Source organism: Nematolebias whitei, chromosome 13 (genome assembly GCF_014905685.2).
Source record: "Nematolebias whitei isolate Nwh7 chromosome 13, NemWhi1, whole genome shotgun sequence".
Classification (NCBI taxonomy): Eukaryota; Metazoa; Chordata; class Actinopteri; order Cyprinodontiformes; family Rivulidae; genus Nematolebias; species Nematolebias whitei.
Window position 1 is genome coordinate 154,405 of NC_056510.1, and position 20,891 is coordinate 175,295.

The following is a 20,891-nucleotide window of genomic DNA, read 5'->3' on the forward strand; positions in this document are numbered from 1 at the left end:
GCTGATGGTCCTTCTTGAGCATGTGATCAGCTGGTTTTGGTTGTCAGCAGCAAAACTGGTTGATCCACTCTGAGAAGGTGCTATTTAAGAGACTGAGCTGAATACAGCACCTCAGACTGAGGAAGTCTCTCGGATGAGAGACGAAACGTTTCTACATTTTTTGTTGATTTGCTTTGTTTTGTTTTTTTGAATGTCCAGAGGACCATATTTAACTTTTTTAGATTTTTCTACCTGGATTATTGAGCATGCATCAGGATATTTTGAACCACTTTGGCCAGGATTGCCTCAAACTAGTTAGAGAGTTTGAGAAAACAGCAAGGAAGAGGGCAGACTACAGGAACCATTTGCGATTCAACCTCAGATGTCGACAAAGTGGCATCATTCCAAGAGCCTGGAACTAAAATCTTCGGTCAGCGGGCACCGGGCAAGCAAGATCCTGCAGAAGGCACAGACCCAGCTGCTGAATGAACGGGTGAGACAGACCGATTTTACTATTGAGGCCTTGAAGGCCAAAGAGCACATTAAACAGAAACTAACAACATGTCTAGATCAGACCACACTTCAGCAAGTGTTGGACTGTACAGATCAGGCACGCTTAGCACAGCATGTCAAGTCCAAGACTCGACAACAAAACAAGTTTAACATACTAATAGCTCATCAACACCATCACTATTCCAATAACAACACATTCAGTGTAGGACAACACTCCAGTAGTCAATTACATGCCAGGGAGACAGAAAAGTGGGTGAAAAATTTATCTGACAGACAGCTCACCCAGCCAGAGACAGAGATTCTTGCCAGGGGACTGAACTTTGCGGTTGCACCAAGTAGAATTCCTCTAGTGGAGATGATCACAGCTACTGAGTCAGCCATCCGCAACAACAAAATTAAAGAGGCTGAAGCAGAACAGCTCAGAATCAAAGTTTCAGCCTGCCTCAGCAATGCCAAACCACCACCTTCCAACATCAGTAGAGAGGAGAGAGATGCACTCACCACTCTTAGCAAGGACAAAAACATCATCATTCTCCCAGCAGACAAAGGGTTAGGGTTAGGGTTAAGATTTCAGATCTACCGTTTATTAGCACAAATATAAAAAGACATGTTTGCTTTAAAAGCATCAGTATTAGCTCTTCTCTGACAGCATGGTGGGAGTATTTGAAAATGACAAAATCTTCACTACTCCCCTGTAGACATACACCCATCTGGAACAATCCTGACATCCTACAAGAAAATAATATGTTAAATTTACCAGGTTGGAGAGTCAAGGGAATTGAACGTCTGGAACACATATTTGAAGGTGTAGACTTTATTCCATTTAATAAATTAATAATACAATTTGACATTGAAAATAAATACTTCTTAGAATATCAACAAGTTAAGTATATCATAAAAAAGAAATTTAAGCTTAATAAAACTTTGTTAGAAACACCATGTGTGTTAAGAGTTCCTTAATCTTAAATCCCCCAAATTATTATCTAAAATATACAAGAAATTGTCTAGAATCAATGATTCCATAATGCTACCAGTTGCAAAATGGGAGTCAGATTTATCAATCAATTTTGACCAAAACACCTGGTCTCAAATATGTTTAAGAACATTTAAAATGACTAGAATCTCCAACTTACAATTAATACAGTATAAAGTTCTTTATAGAGTCCATTATACAGGTCAGCGAATGTTTAGGATGGGATTTACATCATCTAACAACTGCTCACAGTGCACAGGCAATATTCCTGATGATTATATCCATGCACTCTGGTTCTGCCCACCCGTTCAGAGGTTCTGGGTCCAGGTTTGTGAAGACTTGTCTAAATGTCTGAAATGTAATATTCCACTCTCTCCGTCTGTTTGCTTATTGGCTATCTTGGAAGATGTTACCCTGGAAAAAAATACATGTCGCATGATTTTCACTGCCTTATGCATCGCAAAGAAAACCATACTCCTGAATTGGAAAAATAAAAATAATCTTAGCATTAATCAGTATAAAAATCTTCTGTTAGATCATATTAGTCTTGAAACAGCATCTGCCGACACATTGGATCAATCTCTGTGGGCTCCTTTGATCGGCTCCGTTACATAGTGAGGGTGGGTAGTCTCTGACCTTGTGGGGCCTTGGGGTTGATGTGGAGGCGGGTGTATGGGTTTGGGGCGCCGGGGGGGTTGCCGGGGGCTGGGCTCTTGGGGGTACCTGGGCAGGAGGGCACTGCTTTCGCCCTGGGGAGGGCCTGGGTGGTTCTGGGGGATGTCTGCTGGTGGCTGCATGCGGGCCCTCAGGTGGTCTGTGGTGGCGGTCGTGGGTCACCAATCTGGTAGCCTGGCTGTGCTGGGGTGGGTTTGGGGTGGACGCGGGGGCTTGGGGTTCTGGGGGCTTGTCGCTCCTGGGCTTGGGCCTGTGGGGATAGGGGATCTTGGGCTCTGGGCCGGCTTGCGCTCTGGTGCCCGGTTCTGGGCAGGGGCCTTTGGCTCGCTGGTAGGTTGTGAGTTCATGGGCTGGGGGATTGGGTGTTTGGGGGCGTGACCAGTGGCCCGTAAGAGGGGGTAGTTTGACCCAGCCTAGGTGTCTAGTGTGTTATGTGTTTTGAGAGATGTCCGAATGAGGGGTGGGTGTAGTATTTCTTCTGGGGTGGGGACTGGGTGGATGTCCTTGGGGGCGGCCCGGGACTGTGCATGGCTGACTGGCTAGCCCCTTTCCTGTGGTGGGGGCTCGCTCCCGGTGCTTCCTGGCTCTGTCGGCGGTTGGGCGGGCGCTCTTGGCCGGGTCGTCCTGGTGGGGTTTGGCTTCATCTGGTGGCGGGCTGACTGCGGTTTGTGGGGGTCTTGGCAGCCCTCGGGTGTGTGGGCCGCTGGTACTGCTTCTGGCGGCCCTCGGGGCTCTGTCCCTCTCTGGTCTGGAGCTCAGCGGGCCTGGTGGTCAGTCCAGATGGAGAGGTGTCTTGGCCTCAATCCCTGGGTGGACCTTGGGGAACTGGAGGGGCCTGTTGGGTCAGTGGGGGAGCTGACTCCCTGTGGTAGCATTTGCTCTTACAGTTATATTTCTCCCCATCCCTCACCATGCACCTCCACCCTCTTCATTTCAATTCCACACATTTAGGGTTGTTTGGGCTCGGGTGTGCTGCAACAATTTTACATCTCTGTTGACTATAGCCACCTGGGACTCAATTTTATTGTACACCTTGGACATTCATTCATAACATCCTCATGACATTTTTATGCTTTATATGTAGATATATATATTCATGTATATTCATGTGTATGTTTGTATGTATATAGGCATAGGTATATATATTTATGGAAACTTACTGCAAAGCCATGAATATTTTAAGTTTTTTATACATATGTATTTTGTTGCTGTGTTTTGTCATGTTCTTTGCAGGTGAACAGACAGTGGCCAGGTGTTTTGCCGTGTGCTCTCTTTGTGTATATTTCGTTTATTTTGGAGTCTTTGTCTTTTCTTTCTTTCTATCCTATTAAAAAAAAAAAAAAAAAAAACCTACACTAGATAATCACTAGAATAAGTATTTCATAATAATGGTGTGGAGAGGATGGCTGTAAGGGGAGAAAGGAGGCCATCTAAAAAAGAAAAAAAAAAGTCCCCAATTATGAAAACATGCTCATATTTTGGTGTGATTTCAGCCAAGAAGTCAGAAAACTCATTTATGAAATCCTTAGACCGAGGTGGGCGGTAGACGAGTGCAAATAACGTCGCAGGTGAATGTCCAAGTTCAAAGACGCTCAGCTCAAAGCTGGCGCGGGAAACTGGGATGGGCAGTTGTTTACAGTCAAAAGTTGATTTGAGTATTGTTAATAATCCACCACCGTGCCGGCCTGATGGCCGCGGTGCGTTCAAATACAAACAGTTCGGTGGCAGTAATTCCATCAAGGCGCTGGACTCACCCGGAGACATCCAAGTCTCTGTGATGCACAGAAAGTCCAAATCGTGCTCTTGAAAGTAATCCCTGAGGATAACAGTTTTGTTGGTAACAGATCTTGCGTTGACCAAACACATCCGGATACTGTCCAAAGTAGAGCTAGCAGCGGTGGAGTTAGCGCGCGCTAATGGCCGCAGGTTTTCAATAACAGCCCCTCCAGGTCGGTCCGGGCTGCGCACCGGCTGACAACTCCCGCTGGTTACCTGGTCCGAGCACACGAGAGAGGAAGATGCAGCGCGCAGAGCTGTCAGCTTCACCAGCTGACCAGCACGTCTGAAGCGATGTCTCCGGGCAGGCAGGTGAGGAGCCCAGCGAAGGTAAGTTGGCACGTCTGCCAGCAGGGGGGGGGGGGAGGGGGGGGGTTCAGAGGTACGCTGATAATGGTCCAGATAAGCGACTTCAGTGACAGAAAAACGAAGATTCAAAAGTTGTTGTCTGTCATACACCAGCAGAGAGTTGATGTCACAGATGTGAAATGCAAAAAACAAAAATAATCCGAACACCATCAGCAGAGGTGGATTGCAAGCCATGTACACGGGCGCCATCTTACCGGAAGTTCACACAGGCACATCTGTGCCTCGTAACAAAAAAGCACCTGTCTTCAGTGGCTGCTCATCTGAAGGTATTTATCAGCAAAACTGTGTTCAGTTCCTGATGTCACCTCGTCTGGATTTTCTTATAATTCAGAAAACAAGTCAGAACGACAACATTGTGTCTACTTTTATTGTTCAATTTAGATATGTGGTTTTGTGTCTTGTATAGATTTTATTTTAGTGATTTAAAGTTTAATTCTTGTTTTGTGATTTGTACATCTGTGGATTAGAATAAAGTTGGAACTAAAGGCTGTATTAAAGGAAAAATTCCTGAGATCCAATAATTTTGTCTTTTTATGATTTTTCAGCTGAGTTAACTTTAATTAACAGGTTATTTAATAAAGTCAAAGAGAAAACAGAATTTCAAGATAAAGCCGGCACCGTTTATTTATTTTTTATCTTCACTGATTAAAAAAAACATTTTTTATACATAAAATGTCAAAAAAAAAAAAAAAAGTTTCCACCCTCCGTCCCGTTCTATCCGTCTGCCAGGGCTCAGAATCCAGCCTTAGTGAGCATGCGAGGCCGGGGCATATATGGTCTGGTCTCAGAACTTTTAAGATGATTAAAAACCCCAATTTACAATTAATACAATACAAAATCCTTCATAGAGTACACTATACAGGTCAACGGATGTTCAGGATGGGTTTGCATCATCTAATGTTTGCTCACAGTGTACAGACAATATTCCTGACAATTACATCCACACATTTTGGTTCTGTCCACCTGTTCAGAGGTTTTGGTAACGGATATGTGAAGACTTATCAAAGTGTCTGAGATGTAATATTCCACTCTCTCCGTCAGTTTGCTTACTGGGCCACTTAGATTCAATTCAATTCAATTCAGTTTATTTATATAGCGCCAAATTACAACAAAGTTGTCTCAGGGCACTTTACAGAAACATTCACATACATAAAAGCCAATTAGTAAAGTTCTCTATCTAAGGAATCCAGCAGACAAGTTGAATCTTAGCTTCAATGCAGTCTCCCATCCTGAGCAAGCATAGTGGAGACAGTGGAAAGAAAAAACTCCCTTTTAAAAGGAAGATGATGTCATCTTGGAGACTAAGTCAATTCACATGATTTTTACTGCTTTATGTATAGCAAAAAAAAACTATACTCATGAATTGAAAAAATAAAAATACTCTTAGTATTAAACAGTATAAAGACCTTTTGTTGGATTACATCAGTCTTGAGATAGCCTGTACCTCCACATCAGAACAATCTCTCTGGGCTTCTTTGATTGGCTCCAACCCGTAGTGGAGGTGGGTAAACCCCTCTGATTTCGTCCCGTGGGGCATTGTTGTTGATGTGGGGGAGTATCTGGGTCGCCGCCTCATCCCCCCATTTTAAACGCACTATATAACAACATGCATCAACACCTTATTTGAGTGGGAGGAGTTGGGTCTTCCAGTTTTCCTTAAACCCTTGTTCTCCGTTTGAGATTTGGGGTTGGGGGCAGGGAGGAGGGGTAGGCTGCCTGGTTGGGGTCTGGGCTGTGGGTGGGTGTTGGGCCTTGGGGGTGGGGCCGGTGCTCCGGTTCTCCCTGGGTTGTTTGGATCTTTTGATCAGGGTTCCTGGTTGCGGTGGCCGGCCCTTTGGCTGGGGTGGCTGCCGGGTTCTGGCGGAGGGTCGGCTGTGGTTGTGTGTGTGTGGTCGTTGGTGGTACGTGGAAGCGGTTGAGGGCGAGGCTTCACTTTGACGGGGTGCTGGCTGGTCGGCTTGATGCGACATTCGCGGTGAGGAGTGCTGTGTGTGTGGGGGGTGCATGGGTGGCATGCCGGGCCCTCTCCGGGTCGGTGGTGTGGGGCTGTAGGTAAGCATTGGTGCGCTGGGCCGGCTTTCCTTGGCTGTTGTTCCCTGCTGCTCTGGCCCCAGGCCTGGGGCAGGCTTGCGGTCGCTATCGACGGCCCGATGGAGCATCTGTCGGGCTGTCTCTATGTGCCTGTTTGTCTCAGGTTGGGTTTTGGGTGGTCCCCTCTCTTGGATCAATTTTGCCTCCCCCCCCCATTTGGTGTGTTGTACTCCCCTCCGGTGGTGGGCCCCCCTGCCGCCGGTGCATTGGCAGCTCTCAGCAGCTGGGTCTGGATAGTGGGGTGTGTGCGGGCACGCCCTGGTGGCTGCCTGCCGGGGCCTGGGTGCCTTGGCTCTGCCGGGCCTCTGTTGGGGGGGGTGGTATGACCTCGGGACTCGAGGCTCGGTGTCCATGGCCGGATCTACTCTGGAGGGGCGGGTTGCCGGCGGGGCCTGTGGACTCGTCGCTGCAGCCTCCTGGGGTTTCAGCATTGTGGTGGCTGGGGATCACCCGGGGCTTCCCTTTGCTTCTCTCTCTGGGGGGCGAGGGTGCCCCTGTTGGGGGACTCCCAGAGTTCTGGGCTTGGGGGCCACTGTATGTCTGTGGTTCCGGTCTTCCCTGTGTTACCTTCGTGTCCTGTGGGGACGGGTCTGTGGGTCCCCACATCCACTATTGAACATTTTTATGGAGAAACCTTATTAGTGACATCATGCTCACACAGGTGTTTAGATTCAGGCGTTTATCAGAAACACACTCAGTTGGGTTGTGGTGGCCACTAAATATATCTTGTATTACCATGTACTGTATAAAATACTTTCTAATGCAGTTATAAGTATCATTATATATGTTGTTTGTTGTTGTGGTTTCTCGGTTTTGTCTTGTCTTTTTTTTCTTTCCGCAGGTCTAGAGGCAGACTTCAATGATGTTGATTTGTGTTCTCTTTATTCATTCAACCTTTATTTAGACAGGTAATCCCATTGAGCCTCGAGGACTCATTTACAAGAGAGACCTGATTTCAACAAAGAATGATGACAACAATGGACAACAGCAACAACAATAAACAGTTATAAAAAGTCATACTAGTTTTTTTTTTTTAACAAATAGGATGGCTAAAAGAAAAAGATAACAAAAAACAGCTAGATTCTAAGACGAATGTAAAAAAACTAAAAACAGGAACATGTCTGCATTGGTCCCTGCCAGGAGTCCAACAGATTCTTAAAGCCACTTAAGAGAGTTCAAGGTTGAGAGTTTCAATTGTTTTTGTAAGATATTCCAGGAGACAGGAGTGGAGTAGAAGGATATCCCTCTCACTCTCCTCTATACCTATCTCCTTCTTTACCTTTTAACCCTTCTCTCACTTTTCTGCTGTCATCTTTGTTTTTCATCCCCATGTCCATTACATCTGAAACAAGCCCATAGCAAATTCTAATAAAATTTAATTTTCATATCAAGTGGAGCGTTAAGTCCAGCCATAATGCTCTGCTTGTGAAAGTAAATCTGTTGGGCATCACTTTGACACTCAGACAATAATTCTAAGTGTCACAATGACGGACAGGACAAGGGAAGAAAAATATATAATAAATAATAATAAAAATAATAATAATACATTGTGATTTCCTGATTTTTTTTTTTTTTAAAGATTATGTTTCTCACAATGGACATGTACCTAAGATGAAAATTTCAGACCCCTCCATGATTTCTAAATGGGAGAACTTGCAAAGTCGCAGTGTGTTCAAATACTTGTTTTCCTCACTGTAAGAAGGCCGTGCTTATAGCAGCAGCTACGTGCACTCCACTCATCTTTCGGACGACTGTATGGTCATATTCTCGTTGTAACTCAGTGCAATGATGATAAAGCTTATTCTGATTCTGATTACTGTAATGATGAATAATGTTGAAACAAGTGAATAAATTGATTAATTCGTGTGCAGAGAAAAACAAATTACTTTGTGGATGAATTTGAGGCTAAACCCGGGCAGTTACATGCCACTTTGTATCCCATCAAAATGGGAAGCCCTAATTGGGAGCTTGGGCACCGTTAGCCATTTTTGTATTGTGTGGATTTTGTTGTATTTTCTGTACTTGAATCCTTGTGATCAGGTGTATCGATTGAGCTGTGGGGACCATTAATTTAAAGACCTTGGGCCACCTCACATCAGATGACCACAACATCCAAAGGAGGGTCCCTATTGGAAGAAGAGACCATCAGGCTGGGGGAGGTTGAAGATGGACCAGGAGAGGATGAGGGCCCTTGGAAGGATGAAGAGATCCTGTGATTAGGCTCTACATTAACTGACCACATATTGTTAGCTCAGAATTAACACTATATGCTTAGAAGCTATTTTGCAACCCTTATACTAAAAATGTACCATTACTGACATAGATAATGTTAAAGAATTTCCATGAATGTTACATCACACCCGAAGACTACCGGAGATAGGGTGACCCGAGGCTGGCAGGTCCATGAAATTGCAAATTTGAAGGAGTCTTCAAGCACCTATAGGCTTGCATCCATACACACTTATAGATATGAAAGTAGTTGCTTGCTCAGGTCTCCTGTGGTGTTGAACTTGGGAGTTTAAACGATGTACCATTCTGGCACATCGACAGGGGTAATTGTTAGAAGTTTAACCTTGCTGGAGGCCCGGTTTTGTCTACTTCGACTCATAACCTGGTTCGGACCAGATAAGACCACTCAGCTGTTCACAGCGAGCGATCCCAGGGTCAACTCAACACTAGATAAGGAGTCTTTTTATTTTGCTTGCTTCCAACACTTAAGAGTTGAATATCACCTTATTATCCACCATCAGAAACAGATAAGACTGGTAAGGTCACACATCCCACTGATAGGCTGTGCTCACCTGGATGTGAAGGCGGAGCCAAGGGCCAACATAAGCTGGGGTGTTCTTTTGCATGGGGCTTCCGCTTCCGGGTTGCAACGGGTCAGACAGACGCCTCAGCGCTGAGCCTCTAATTTTTCCTGCCTTACTGACATAAAATGGTTAAAAAAAAAAAAAAGTACCTCTCTTGATTTTATTGAGTTCGTGTGAGTTTCCTCTCCACCTGGGAACGAAAAGAACCGGAAGGGTGCCATGGTCCGACATAAAGCTCTAAAACACATCTAAGAAAAGACAACTGTTAGACGGTAAAATAATGAAGATGTTAAAAAAAAAAGACAACACAGGTATGAGCCAGCACCAGCAGTCAACACCAGGGTGAACACATTCAATAAGCACTAGAAAGAACGAAAGACAGACGACAGAAAGAAAGAAAAACACGCACACACACAATTGTAATGCTGAGTTGGAACAGAGCCCATGAACCATAAACAGTTTAAATTTTGTTCCATCTGATGCCACATGGACAAGTTAAAGAATAAAGAGATTTTCAGGATCTTTTTTGTGTTTTATTAAAAACACTAGAAAACAGATTTGCCAAGTTTCATCAATACTGGTGGAGGCAGATAATCCATCTCACAGAAACAGGGAGGTGCTGGATGACTCCAACACATAATCCAAGTAACACATTTTTACTTTCCAATCATGAATGATGTAACTTAAAAACAGGAACTCTAAAGTGAGTCACTTTAATACATTTCTGAATCACCAAACAAATCAATATCAGATAAACAAACTAAAACGTCTTTAAAACGTAATTAGTGTTTGTCATGAAGTCTATTAGAAAAAGTCTGCTGCCATGGGTCTTCTTTTAGCTTTGTTCCATGGAGTACTGCAGCGGGTCTTCTTGGTGCTGCTGGGGATGGTTGGAGACTTTAGAACCCCAAACTTGGGTTTCTGCTGAGGGTCAAATGGTACTCGAGACGACCCATCTGGACTTAGCAGTAAACTGCGGTCAGTCTTCTTAAACTCTGCATGACAAGAGAAACAAGTCAGTGGGTTTAGTTTTTACTTGTTTCAAAAGTATTTCCTCAACTGAACATTTGTGTTGGATGTATGAAACGAACATATCCCGTTACTGATCATCTGGTTCTGATCCATATCCTGTTACTGATCATCTGGTTCTGATCCATATCCTGTTACCGATCAGCTGGTTCTGATCCATATCCTGTTACTGATCATCTGGTTCTGATCCATATCCTGTTACTGATCAGCTGGTTCTGATCCATCCATCCAACGAACAGGACTGACTCGGTCTACAGTCCCTTAAAATCTTCATACCTCTGACCTTTTTACATTTCGTTACTTTACAACCACAAACTTAATTTTCAACTGGGATTTTTTGACTGACCAACAAAATGCAACTAAGTGGAGGGAAAATGATTACTGGTTTACAAGTAAAAATCTGAAAAGTGTGGCGCATATTTGATTTCACCGTCCTTTCCGCCGATACCCGGAACCAAAGTCTAGCACAACCAACTGCTTTCAGAGGTCACCCATCATTAGAACGGTGAATGAAGTCCACTTGTTTTTTGTTCCTGATGTTTTTCTTAGTTCATATCTTAGATCTTGTTGCTGTTTTTCTTTTACATTTTATTGTTGGATGTAACTGGGACCCTGTGGACATAACCTCGTTCCACCACATGTACCACATGAGATGTGAATGACAAATAAATCTCTCCGACTCTGACGTGCTTAATTTAATCCAAGTTTAAATCCAGCTGTTCTGTGGGCCTCAGAGTTTTGTTTTTTTTGCCAAACAGCATCATGAAGACCAAGGAACAAGGCAGACAGGTCAAGGATAAAGTTGTTGTGGAGTTTAAATGAGAGTTGGGTTATGAAACAACTTCCAAAGCTCTTAAAATTTTACAGAATGACTTAGATCATATGTGTCAAACTCAAGGTCCAGGGGCCAAATGTGGTCCTCGTTGACATCTTATCTGGCCACCAAAAATGTTATTTTAAATGTAAAATACTTGTATCACTTTATTTTTTTTTCAGTAATCGTTGATTATGATGTTAAAAGTGCAACAGAGAACATCAAACGAGACCAATCAAGCTCTTGTTTAGGAACCTGTGACCAAGAAATTGTTGTGGATTATCAGCTTCTTCCTGTTGGTACTGAACCCAGCATCTGTTCATTATGAGCAGCTGCAGCTATTCATCTTCAAAGGGGCACTCCCCTTAGCCCAATTCAAACTCCAGTTGGACCACAACATTGGACCCGTTGGCTCATTTGATCTACGAAGCTGTCTGGTGTGATAAAGAGGCTCATGCTGCCTCTTCCCTCATGCAGAACCATCATGCTGACCCCCCGCCCGAACAAAAACTGCAGGTACAAACAGCATGCAGCTCAGATGTGTTGTCCATCTTTAGTCCATGCATGAGGTAAAATTAGAAAATATGTTTATTTTGTACTTCCCATGACACGGGCCGGGCTGTAAATAACCCAGGGGCCATAAAAACACCCAGGTCTGACCTAAAAGTCAAAGTTTCTTTATTTGTCATTTTCATCACATGTGGTACATGTGATGGAATGAAATTATGTACACAGGGTCCCAGTTACATCCAATAAAAGTTTAAATTGTAAAGAAAAACTGTAATAAGATCTAAGATATGAACTAAGAATACAATAAGCACTAGTAGTACAAAACGTTGAACAGCAGCAGCACGAACATGAGTCTATGTGAGCAGATGAGTATGAATGAATGGATGAATGAATTCCAATGATGACGTCCAACGAGATCTACAATGGAATGGGTTGGATCAAAACATTCATGAATTAGAACTGCCCAGACTGTAAGGGTCCCACTGCCTGCAGCCTGCCTTGCTGATGGCCGCTGAGTACCAACACCTGGCGGCCATCAGCCTGATGAGCCTCTCCATCTACTTAAGGCTGCAGTCCGGTGTGACTCGACGCTGGAGCATATCACCTCTCATGGTATAGTACTGTTGAGCTAGATATGTCTAGGTGAAAAGAATTTGTTCACCTTTTGCTCTTTTTTCCAGTTTCCTGGTTCCTTCGTGTTTTTGGATTCTCCTCGTGGCCTGACCTGGATCCCTCGGCCTGTCAGGTATCCCTCGTGCCTCTTTGCCTCCAGTTGCCAGCCTTCCTCGTTTCCCTTTGGACTCTTGTTGGATTTCCCTCTGCTGCTCTCTCCCTGGACTGAAGGACCAGCTCACCTCCTTCGGGTTTGGACTGTAAGGACAAGACGCTCTTTAAACAAACCACTCTGGTCTTCCCCGTTGGACAAACATTAACCTGTCGTCCCTCTTTCCAGGAGCCGCTGAGAAGCAGCGTTTGTGGACTTTAATATCACTGTACATAATAAACACTGTTCTTTTGTACTTCCCCTGTGTCTGCCTCGTTCTGGGTCTCATAACATCTGGGTTCCCCGCGCTATCGTAACACAGACAAAGTCAAGACCCAGAAACTGTGGCAGGACCTGAAAACAATTCTTTAGGTATGCACAGCTGGTAGAGGCACACCCAGAACACCTGCAGCTGAAGTACAGCAAAAGGAGAAGGCCCAACAAAGTACTGACTGGGTGGGGGGGGGGAAGGGGGAGTGCTGAAGACAAAATACACACCACATCATTACATCCACACACTCCACCCCACATCAATCTACACTAAAAACAGGAACATGTCTACGTTGGCAAAAACCAAGCCAGACATGTTCCAGTTTTTAGTTTTCTACATCACTTTATAATGTAGCTGTTTTTGTTTCATTTTTATATAATTTATTTTATTTACTTTTCATTTTATATATACTTTTTATATGATTGTTTATTGTTATCTGTAGCTCATCTGTGTTTTTTAAATCAGGTCTCTCTTGTAGATGAGTCCTCGAGGTTCAATGAGACTAACCTGTAGAAATAAAGGTTGAATGAAAAAATGTTCAGAATCAGAATAAACTTTATTATCAGTGCACCGAGATACAACGAGAACATGTACGTAGTCGTCTGAAAGATGGACAGAGTGCACGAAGCTGCTACAATAGAAAGTGCAGCCTCTTATTCTTATTCAGAATAATATTGTGCTTAGATGAGAAAAGGGAAGAAGAGGAGAGACGGTATAAAAAAACAATCTCACTCCGTGTCCTAGACAGGGCACAATTTGAGGCATCAAACAATCCTCCCACAGCAAAGCAACATAAACAGACATTATACATGAACATATAGGCCGGGGAAGACATTAAGGGAAAGGCCTAGCATAGTCCAGAGCCCCCCCCTCTCAGCCATTGTCCAGGTAAGAGGTGACATTCATCATCAACTTGGTTGAGGTTCTGTTACATGTCCACGGCCTTGGGGAAGGGAGGGGTGAGGAGACAGACAAAGCATCTTTGTTTTTTTTCTAAACATTCCAGGAGGAGTTGAGATAAGTCCGGCATCAAGGCCACAGTTTGGGTCAGGCAGAACTCGTAATTGTTGTTTCTTCCTTTTTAAAACTGATTTAGAAAAATAAAGAAAATGCTTAATTTTCCTTCCACCTGTTCATTAGGTTGTACTTTGTATTGGTCTAACATCCCAGTAAAATATTTTAAAAGTTTGTAATGAGGTGGAAACTCTTCTACAAACATCTCCAGAGAAAAACCAGAATCTTTCAGATCATGACTTTTAAAAACAACACAGTAACTAAGTCTAACTAAAAACATTGACTTTATCTGAATCACGAGCTGTACTACAAAAAACTGTCAAAATAATCTAAAATAAATCTAGATGAGCCAAAAACCAGAACAGAACCTTTTTTATTTTTTTTGCTTTTATCACATGCTGCTGAATTATTGTGTTTTTATCGTGCTCTATTAATCCCCGATGAGGAGGCAGACATTTAAAGCTTCACAGTCTTTAATTTACATGAATATCTTACCAGCCGTTTTATTATTCTTGAGTCCAAAAGTCACATTTTTCGATTCCGACATTGGAATTGGAGTAAGCCTTTTCTGTATACAACAAACAAAACCACATATCAAAAATGAGTGCAAATACATCAAATGATGAAGAAAAATATAGAATTTTAAGTATAAAAGTTGTTGTAGGATCTGCTTCATCAGATTTAATTCAGTTTATTTATAAAGCACTAAGTCACAACAGAAGTCGTCTCAGGGCACTGAACAGAAATATTCATATATAAAATAAGTTAACAGAAACATTTATATTTAAAAAATATAATTAACATTATTTATCTTAGGAGCAGACTACTTTGAGTTTAACTCATTGCAGAACTCTCACTCAGTGATCTAGAGTTCATTAAAAGTTAATTAGCAGGATTTTGGATTCTGGACACGCCTCCAGAACCGGTTCTGAAGTGTGGTGCAAATCCAGGCTGATCTGAATAGGGCTGAGCAGAGTTGGGGCTGAATAGGAGCAGTGCAGAAGTGGCATATGTGTCCTCCAATGCTCACCTCTCATGTGGGGTCCCCCAGGGCTCGGTCCTGGGCACACTACTATTTTCTCTTTACTTGCTTCCACTTGGTTCCATACTTAGGAAGCATGGTATTTCCTTCCACTGTTATGCTGATGACAGTGAGATTTATGTCCCTTTTAAAGAAACAGATCTGCACTCTGTCAATCCATTCCTCAGCTGTCTTGACGACATAAAAGCCTGGATGGCTCTAAACTTTTAAAATTTTAATGAGAAAAAAAACTGAAGTGATGCTTTTTGGTGGTACCACTGGCCCCCCTCCTGTAGATCTGGGATTTTTGGCTGAGTTCATGAAGCCCACCGTTTCAAATCTTGGGGTGAAAATGGATTTGGATCTTGCGCTCGATAGCCAGATAAGTTCAGTTGTTAAATCAAACTTTTTCCAGTTACGGCAGCTAGCTAAAATAAAACCCATCCTTTCACGTCGGCACTTTGAAACAGTAATTCATGCCTTTGTGACCACCAGGCTGGATTACTGTAATGCTGTTTATGTGGGGGTTAGTGGCTCCGCCATTGCCTGTCTTCAGATGGTGCAAAATGCTGCTGCACGTCTTTTAACTGGCACATGGAAACAAGAGCACATTTCCCCCATTTTAGCCTCACTTCACTGGTTGCCCATACATTTTAGGATCAGTTTTAAGATTATTTTATTTACTTTTAAATCTCTCAGTGGTCTTGCCCCACCCTACCTCTTAAAGCTGCTACAGCCTTATACCCCACCTGGTGCTCTCAGGTCAGCTGATCAGCTGCTCCTGAGTGAGGTGAACGTGCCTTCGCCGTAGCAGCTGCTAAACTAAGGAACGGTCTTCCTGTCCACATCAGACAGGCCTCCTCGCTGTCTGTTTTTAAATCCCATCTTAAAACTTATCTTTTTTCCAAGGCTTTTCACACCATGTGAGATGTTGATTTATTATTGTTATTTATGCGATACTCCTTTTACTGTTTCAGTTTTATTGCATAGCTGTTTGTCTTTTTAAGTATTATTATTATTACTTCTTGTATTTTTAATTAATTATTATTATTATTACTTCTTGTATTTTATTCCTTTTTGTGCTTTTTAAGTCGTCTTTACAGCACTTTGGTCCTGTATGTTTTTTTTTAAAGTGCTTTATGAATAAAGTTCACTTCACCACTTGCTCTCGCTGAGATCGGATGCTTCTCCTCTCCCTCTCTGCTTTGCTGCTCTGTCTGTCTGCGAAACTGCTTCTGAGTCTCTCTTGCATCTTCCGAACCATAATTATGGACTTGTTTTGATCAGTTGGTTCCTCAACTCAATTTACAACATTTCTTCGAAGAGAAGACAGGCTTTAGGCGAGCCCATTTGTACTGTTGGCACGCACGCAGCTGGATATCTCCTCATCAACTGGAAGACTTGATGATGTGTCTATCTTTGCTACCATCTGTGGTTTTTAAGGACGCATATTAAATTGGATTTATGATAACTGGTTCTGGCTATTTTGGATTCAGCTGGTTGCTGGTTTTATCTACAATCAAGGAAGTCGTCTGCAGCAAATTTGGACCCGATCACACTGCTTGCCTTTATGATGGCTTGGTTTGTGCCTCGAGTACCCAGACTCAAATGATTTGGGCTGAATGGATCAGATCTTGGGGATTTTACTCAGTCACGTTCCATCGATGTGGCCATGTTATTTGGACATTTCGGAACCGAGTCGACCAACACAGACTCAAGGTAGATACCATACCATACCACTTTATTTATAAAGCACTTAAAACAGCAACCAGGCCAACCAAAGTGCTGTACAGACAGAACAACAGGTAACACACAAAGCAAAATACAAAATGAGGTAAATCAGAATATAGACAAAAAACGATGCAGATAATGACGACAAACCAGTGTGGAGCATACAGGATCAAAACACAGATCATCTTGTGTTGAAAGCTATTGAAGAGTAGTGAGTTTTTAAACGGGACTTGAAAACCGAGAGGGAGGGGGCCTGTCTGACAAGCAGAGGTAACTTGTTCCAGAGTCTTGGTCCTGCTACAGAGAAGGCCCTGTCACCTCTGCGCTTAAGATGAGTTCCTGGAACTGTGAGGAGCAACTGGTCCGCTGACCTCAGGGAACGTGGTGGGACATATGGTTGTAGTAAATCAGAGAGATGGGGGGGAGGGGGGGGGGTGCGACACTGTTCAGTGATTTGTAGACATACATGAGTATTTGGAACTGGATTCGAAAGTGAACCGGTAACCAGTGCAGTGAGGCCAAAACTGGTGTGACTGGTTAAAAATCGGGCTGCTGCATTATGGACCAGTTGTAGTCGTGCAATGGAGGTCTGACTGATACCAAACAGGAGCGAATTGCAGTAATCAAGCCTAGATGTAATGAATGCATGTATTACAGTTTCTCCTATTACTGAACAATAGGAGAAACTGGAGACCCCATAGCACACCCATGTTTCTGCCTATAATATTGCTCCCCATATGTGAAGTGGGTTGACTGCAGGCACAGTTTCAAGAGTTGACACAGTGGTTCTGTGGAAAGTGTGGTCCTGCTGCTCAGAGTGGTGTCTGATTTTAATCTTAAACTGACCACCTCTACTGCATCATCAACAGGAATGCACGTAAAGAGTGATGTGACATCAAAAGAGACCATTGTTTCATCAGTCTCCATGATGACATCCCTCACCTTGTCCACAAAGTCCATGGTGTTCTGTATGTGGTGTTCTGAGCTGCCAACTAAAGGGATGAGTACAGACGCCAGGCCAGGCCAGAGGTCACTCTTTCAGGGATGAAGATGTTCAGAGAGGAACGATGGTTTGAGAGAGGAGTAAAGGAGGCCATCTTTGTGAAAAGAAATCGTCCATCATTAAACAGGGGTGGAGCCTCCGTGTTCAACTGTCCCCCTCTTACAATGCTGTGATTGCTGGTATCACTCAGCCCTCTGTGAGTAGTAAACAGCCATCAGGTGCTAATGACCCATTGTTAGGCTGATGGCCCTTCTTGAGCATGTGATCAGCTGGTTCTGGTTGTCAGCAGCAAAACTGGTTGATCCACTCTGAGAAGGTGCTATTTAAGAGACTGAGCTGAAAACAGCACCTCAGACTGAGGAAGTCTTGGATGAGAGACGAAACGTTTCTACAATTTTTTTGTTTTGCCTTTTGTTTTTTTGAATGTCGAGAGGACCAGATTTAACTTTTTTAGACATCCGATAGACCGTGTATAAAAATTAATTTTGGCTTTAATAGATTTCTTGTTTGCATTTTCCAGGGAAACAGTAAGGCTCTCACTTTTGGTCAGCAGAAGTTTAATCTTAACCTTTCAACTTCAACTTTCAGTCTTCAGCTCATCTTCAGTCAGGCCAAGAGTGTGAACCAAAAGCCAGCATCCAGCTGCAGGATCTGCACATCTGTGCCTCGTAACAAAAAAGCACCTGTCTTCAGTGGCTGCTCATCTGAAGGTATTTATCAGCAAAACTGTGTTCAGTTCCTGATGTCACCTCGTCTGGATTTTCTTATAATTCAGAAAACAAGTCAGAACGACAACATTGTGTCTACTTTTATTGTTCAATTTAGACCAGATTGAACTTTTTTAGATATTAATATATATTTAATATTCAATTTATTGAAAGAACATTACCCGACTAACAAGAAACTTAGAAGATTTCATAAGGAACTCCAGGAAGAATAGAATAGAAACAGCCTTTATTGTCCAATGGATGGGAAATTCAAGTGTAACAGCAGCAACAGATAAAAAGATAAAAAGATTTCACACAAAAGTTCCTAAATATTCCTAAAGAAGTCCTTTATGATAATCAAAGCTCTGTACGTATCTAGAAGGGAACAGACGTTGAACCAATATAGTTGTCATTATTTCTAATAAATTCAGCTGCTTCCTAAAACTGACCAACTAAAAGATTACTCACCCTGCCTCGTTTGGCTTTTGGACGTGAGCTGCTCGGTGTTGCCATTCCCTCCAGCTCGTCTGCTTCAAACTCAAACTCTACAGGGATCTTCCTCTTCTTCGCTGGTTTCCCAGCATCAGAGTCCTGTGATGGACATTCTGTGGCGTCCACCTGACCAGCTGTCGTTTTCTTCTTCTTCTTTGTTGGTGTTTGTGGTCCTGTTGGACCATCCACCAGACTTTGCTTTTCCTCTTCCTCTGCAGATCCTTTACGACTTTTTTTCTTCTTAGGTGGTGTTGGAGCAGGATTATCTGCATCAGCCAACTCGTTTTGCATCTGAGCGCTCTCCTCCTCTGGGATAAGCTTCACTTTTTGTTTGCTCTTCTTTCTTCTCCGCCCTGCGGTGTTGTGCTCAGATGTTTTATCCTGGGCACTTCCTGCTTTTAGTTTGCCAGTATCAGCTCTAACCTTCTCGGCTTTATGACCCTTCTTTATGTGTGTTGCACCTTGAGACGTTTCCTGAAGCCCAGAGTTTGGATCTTCAGCTGAACCTTTTGAACTGAACTCTGTTGATGAACTCATATTATTCACTGAGACAAGCTTCACTTTAGCTTTTTGACTCTTCTTTTTGTTCTTGGCTGGATTTTTATCACTGACCTCAGGTGATGCTGGAGTCTCATGTGTGACTTGTGGGATCTGTGAGTCACTCTCAGCTTTCAGGTCTTTCTTCTTCTTCTTCTTTGTCATTTGTACTGAAGCTTCCGAGGACGTCTCAGCTGAAGTGGAGGTGTGCTGCTCTTCTTCCAACCCTGCGACACCTGCTGAAAAATCATTCTTTCGTCTTTGTTTCTTCTTCTTAGACCGATTCCTACGCCTGGAGAGTGGAGACTCTGATTGGCGTCCTCCTCCAGTGACTTCAGGCTCCAGGAACTGAGCTCCTGTTGGACATCCAGAGGATTCTGAGGAGTTCTGCAGCTGAATAGGTTCTGGTAAAACTTCTGAAAAAGTATCCTTATTATTACTTTCAGGCTGCTCTGAGCTCTGCCTGTTCCCATCTTTCGTCTTCTTCTTTTCATTACGAACTGATCCATCTACAAAATCAGTGTTCTGGTTCTGCTTGCTGAGCTCCTCTTTTTTCCTTCCTGAAGACGCAGAAACAGGTGATTAGTTTTAAAACAATCACTGATTCTCAGGAGCCACAAACTCAACTGACACCCCCCCCCCCCCCACACCAGTCTGATAAAACCTTCAAATACAGACTAAATGGACTGTACTTATATAGGGCCCTTCTCTCTTATCGAGATACTCAAAGCTCATACAGCTCTATACTAGATCTCTACAAAGATAATGGAACAAATCATTCTAAAGAGACAAATCAGAGCTTTTATCACATTCATACACTGATGGGACACACATCAGAGGCATCGAGGGATTCGGTGTCTTGCCCAGGGACACTTCGGCATGTGACAGCTGTTGGATTCAAACCCCCAACTCTTGCATTGAAGGACGACTGCTATTACCACTCAGCCACAGCCGTAATTGTCAGTGTACAAGCCACTACTTTTTGCTCACACTTTGTACCCCGCGGTTTATATGCAGGAGCACCTTATTTATGTTTTTTTTTTCTCTCACAATTTTCAAGTTATATTTTTTATATTTTATTTTGACAGACTTCCTGCCGTCTCTAGGTAACTTCCTGCCGATGACTAACATTGTCCTGTGACAGAGCTGGGCACTCATGGCTCCCAGCACCCAGCCCCTCTTGGGGGCAGGTGCTTGTGTGACACAGAGTGAATCACATGTACAACGACTCTTGCTCAGGGTTTCAATTCCACACCATAACTTCACCCACTCTGTCATCATGTGACCAGAAGTCTAACCTGAATAACCAATGAGGTACTCTCGAGGATCATCCCCCAAGACAGATGTGCATTAATTTCTTCACATCGATCGCGTGTCGTTCCTGTATTTTGCGCTTCATGCACAGACCTGTTCATTTGTTCAGCAATAATGCAAAACTATCGGAGATTTTCTTATGATGCAGCTTTCAAGTTAAAAGCAACTGATCTGGCTGTCGAAGAAAGAAATCGATCTGCCGCTTGTAAGTTTTGCATCAACGTGTTGATGGTTGGGCATTGGAGATGCAAAACAGTCAAGTCTAGTACTACTTCTTCTTCTTCTTTTGGCTTTTCCCTCATCAGGGGTTGCTACAGCGAGTCCTCCTCCACCTCATTGTCCTCTGCATCCTCTGTCTTCACTCCAACTACCTTCATGTCCTCTCTAACTGCATCCATATGTCTCCTCTTTGTCTTTTTCCTGCAGCTGCATTTCTAACATCCTTCTACAAATATACCCACTGTCCCTCCTCTGGACATGTCCAAACCACTGTCCC

At 43.3% G+C, this 20,891-nt stretch overlaps 1 protein-coding gene across 1 annotated transcript in view; it reads right to left on the minus strand.

Annotated features, from left to right (window-relative positions):
* Positions 1-9,754: 9,754 nt before the first annotated feature.
* LOC119419434 (ribosomal RNA processing protein 1 homolog A) overlaps positions 9,755-20,891 on the minus strand; it is a gene marked incomplete in the record, with an annotated part of 99,633 nt that continues 88,496 nt past the window's right edge. Inside the window, 4 exon segments of the mRNA XM_037686738.1 lie at positions 9,755-10,184; positions 14,086-14,158; positions 18,521-19,437; positions 19,522-19,641. Of these exon segments, the coding sequence (XP_037542666.1) occupies positions 9,994-10,184; positions 14,086-14,158; positions 18,521-19,437; positions 19,522-19,641 (1,301 nt within the window).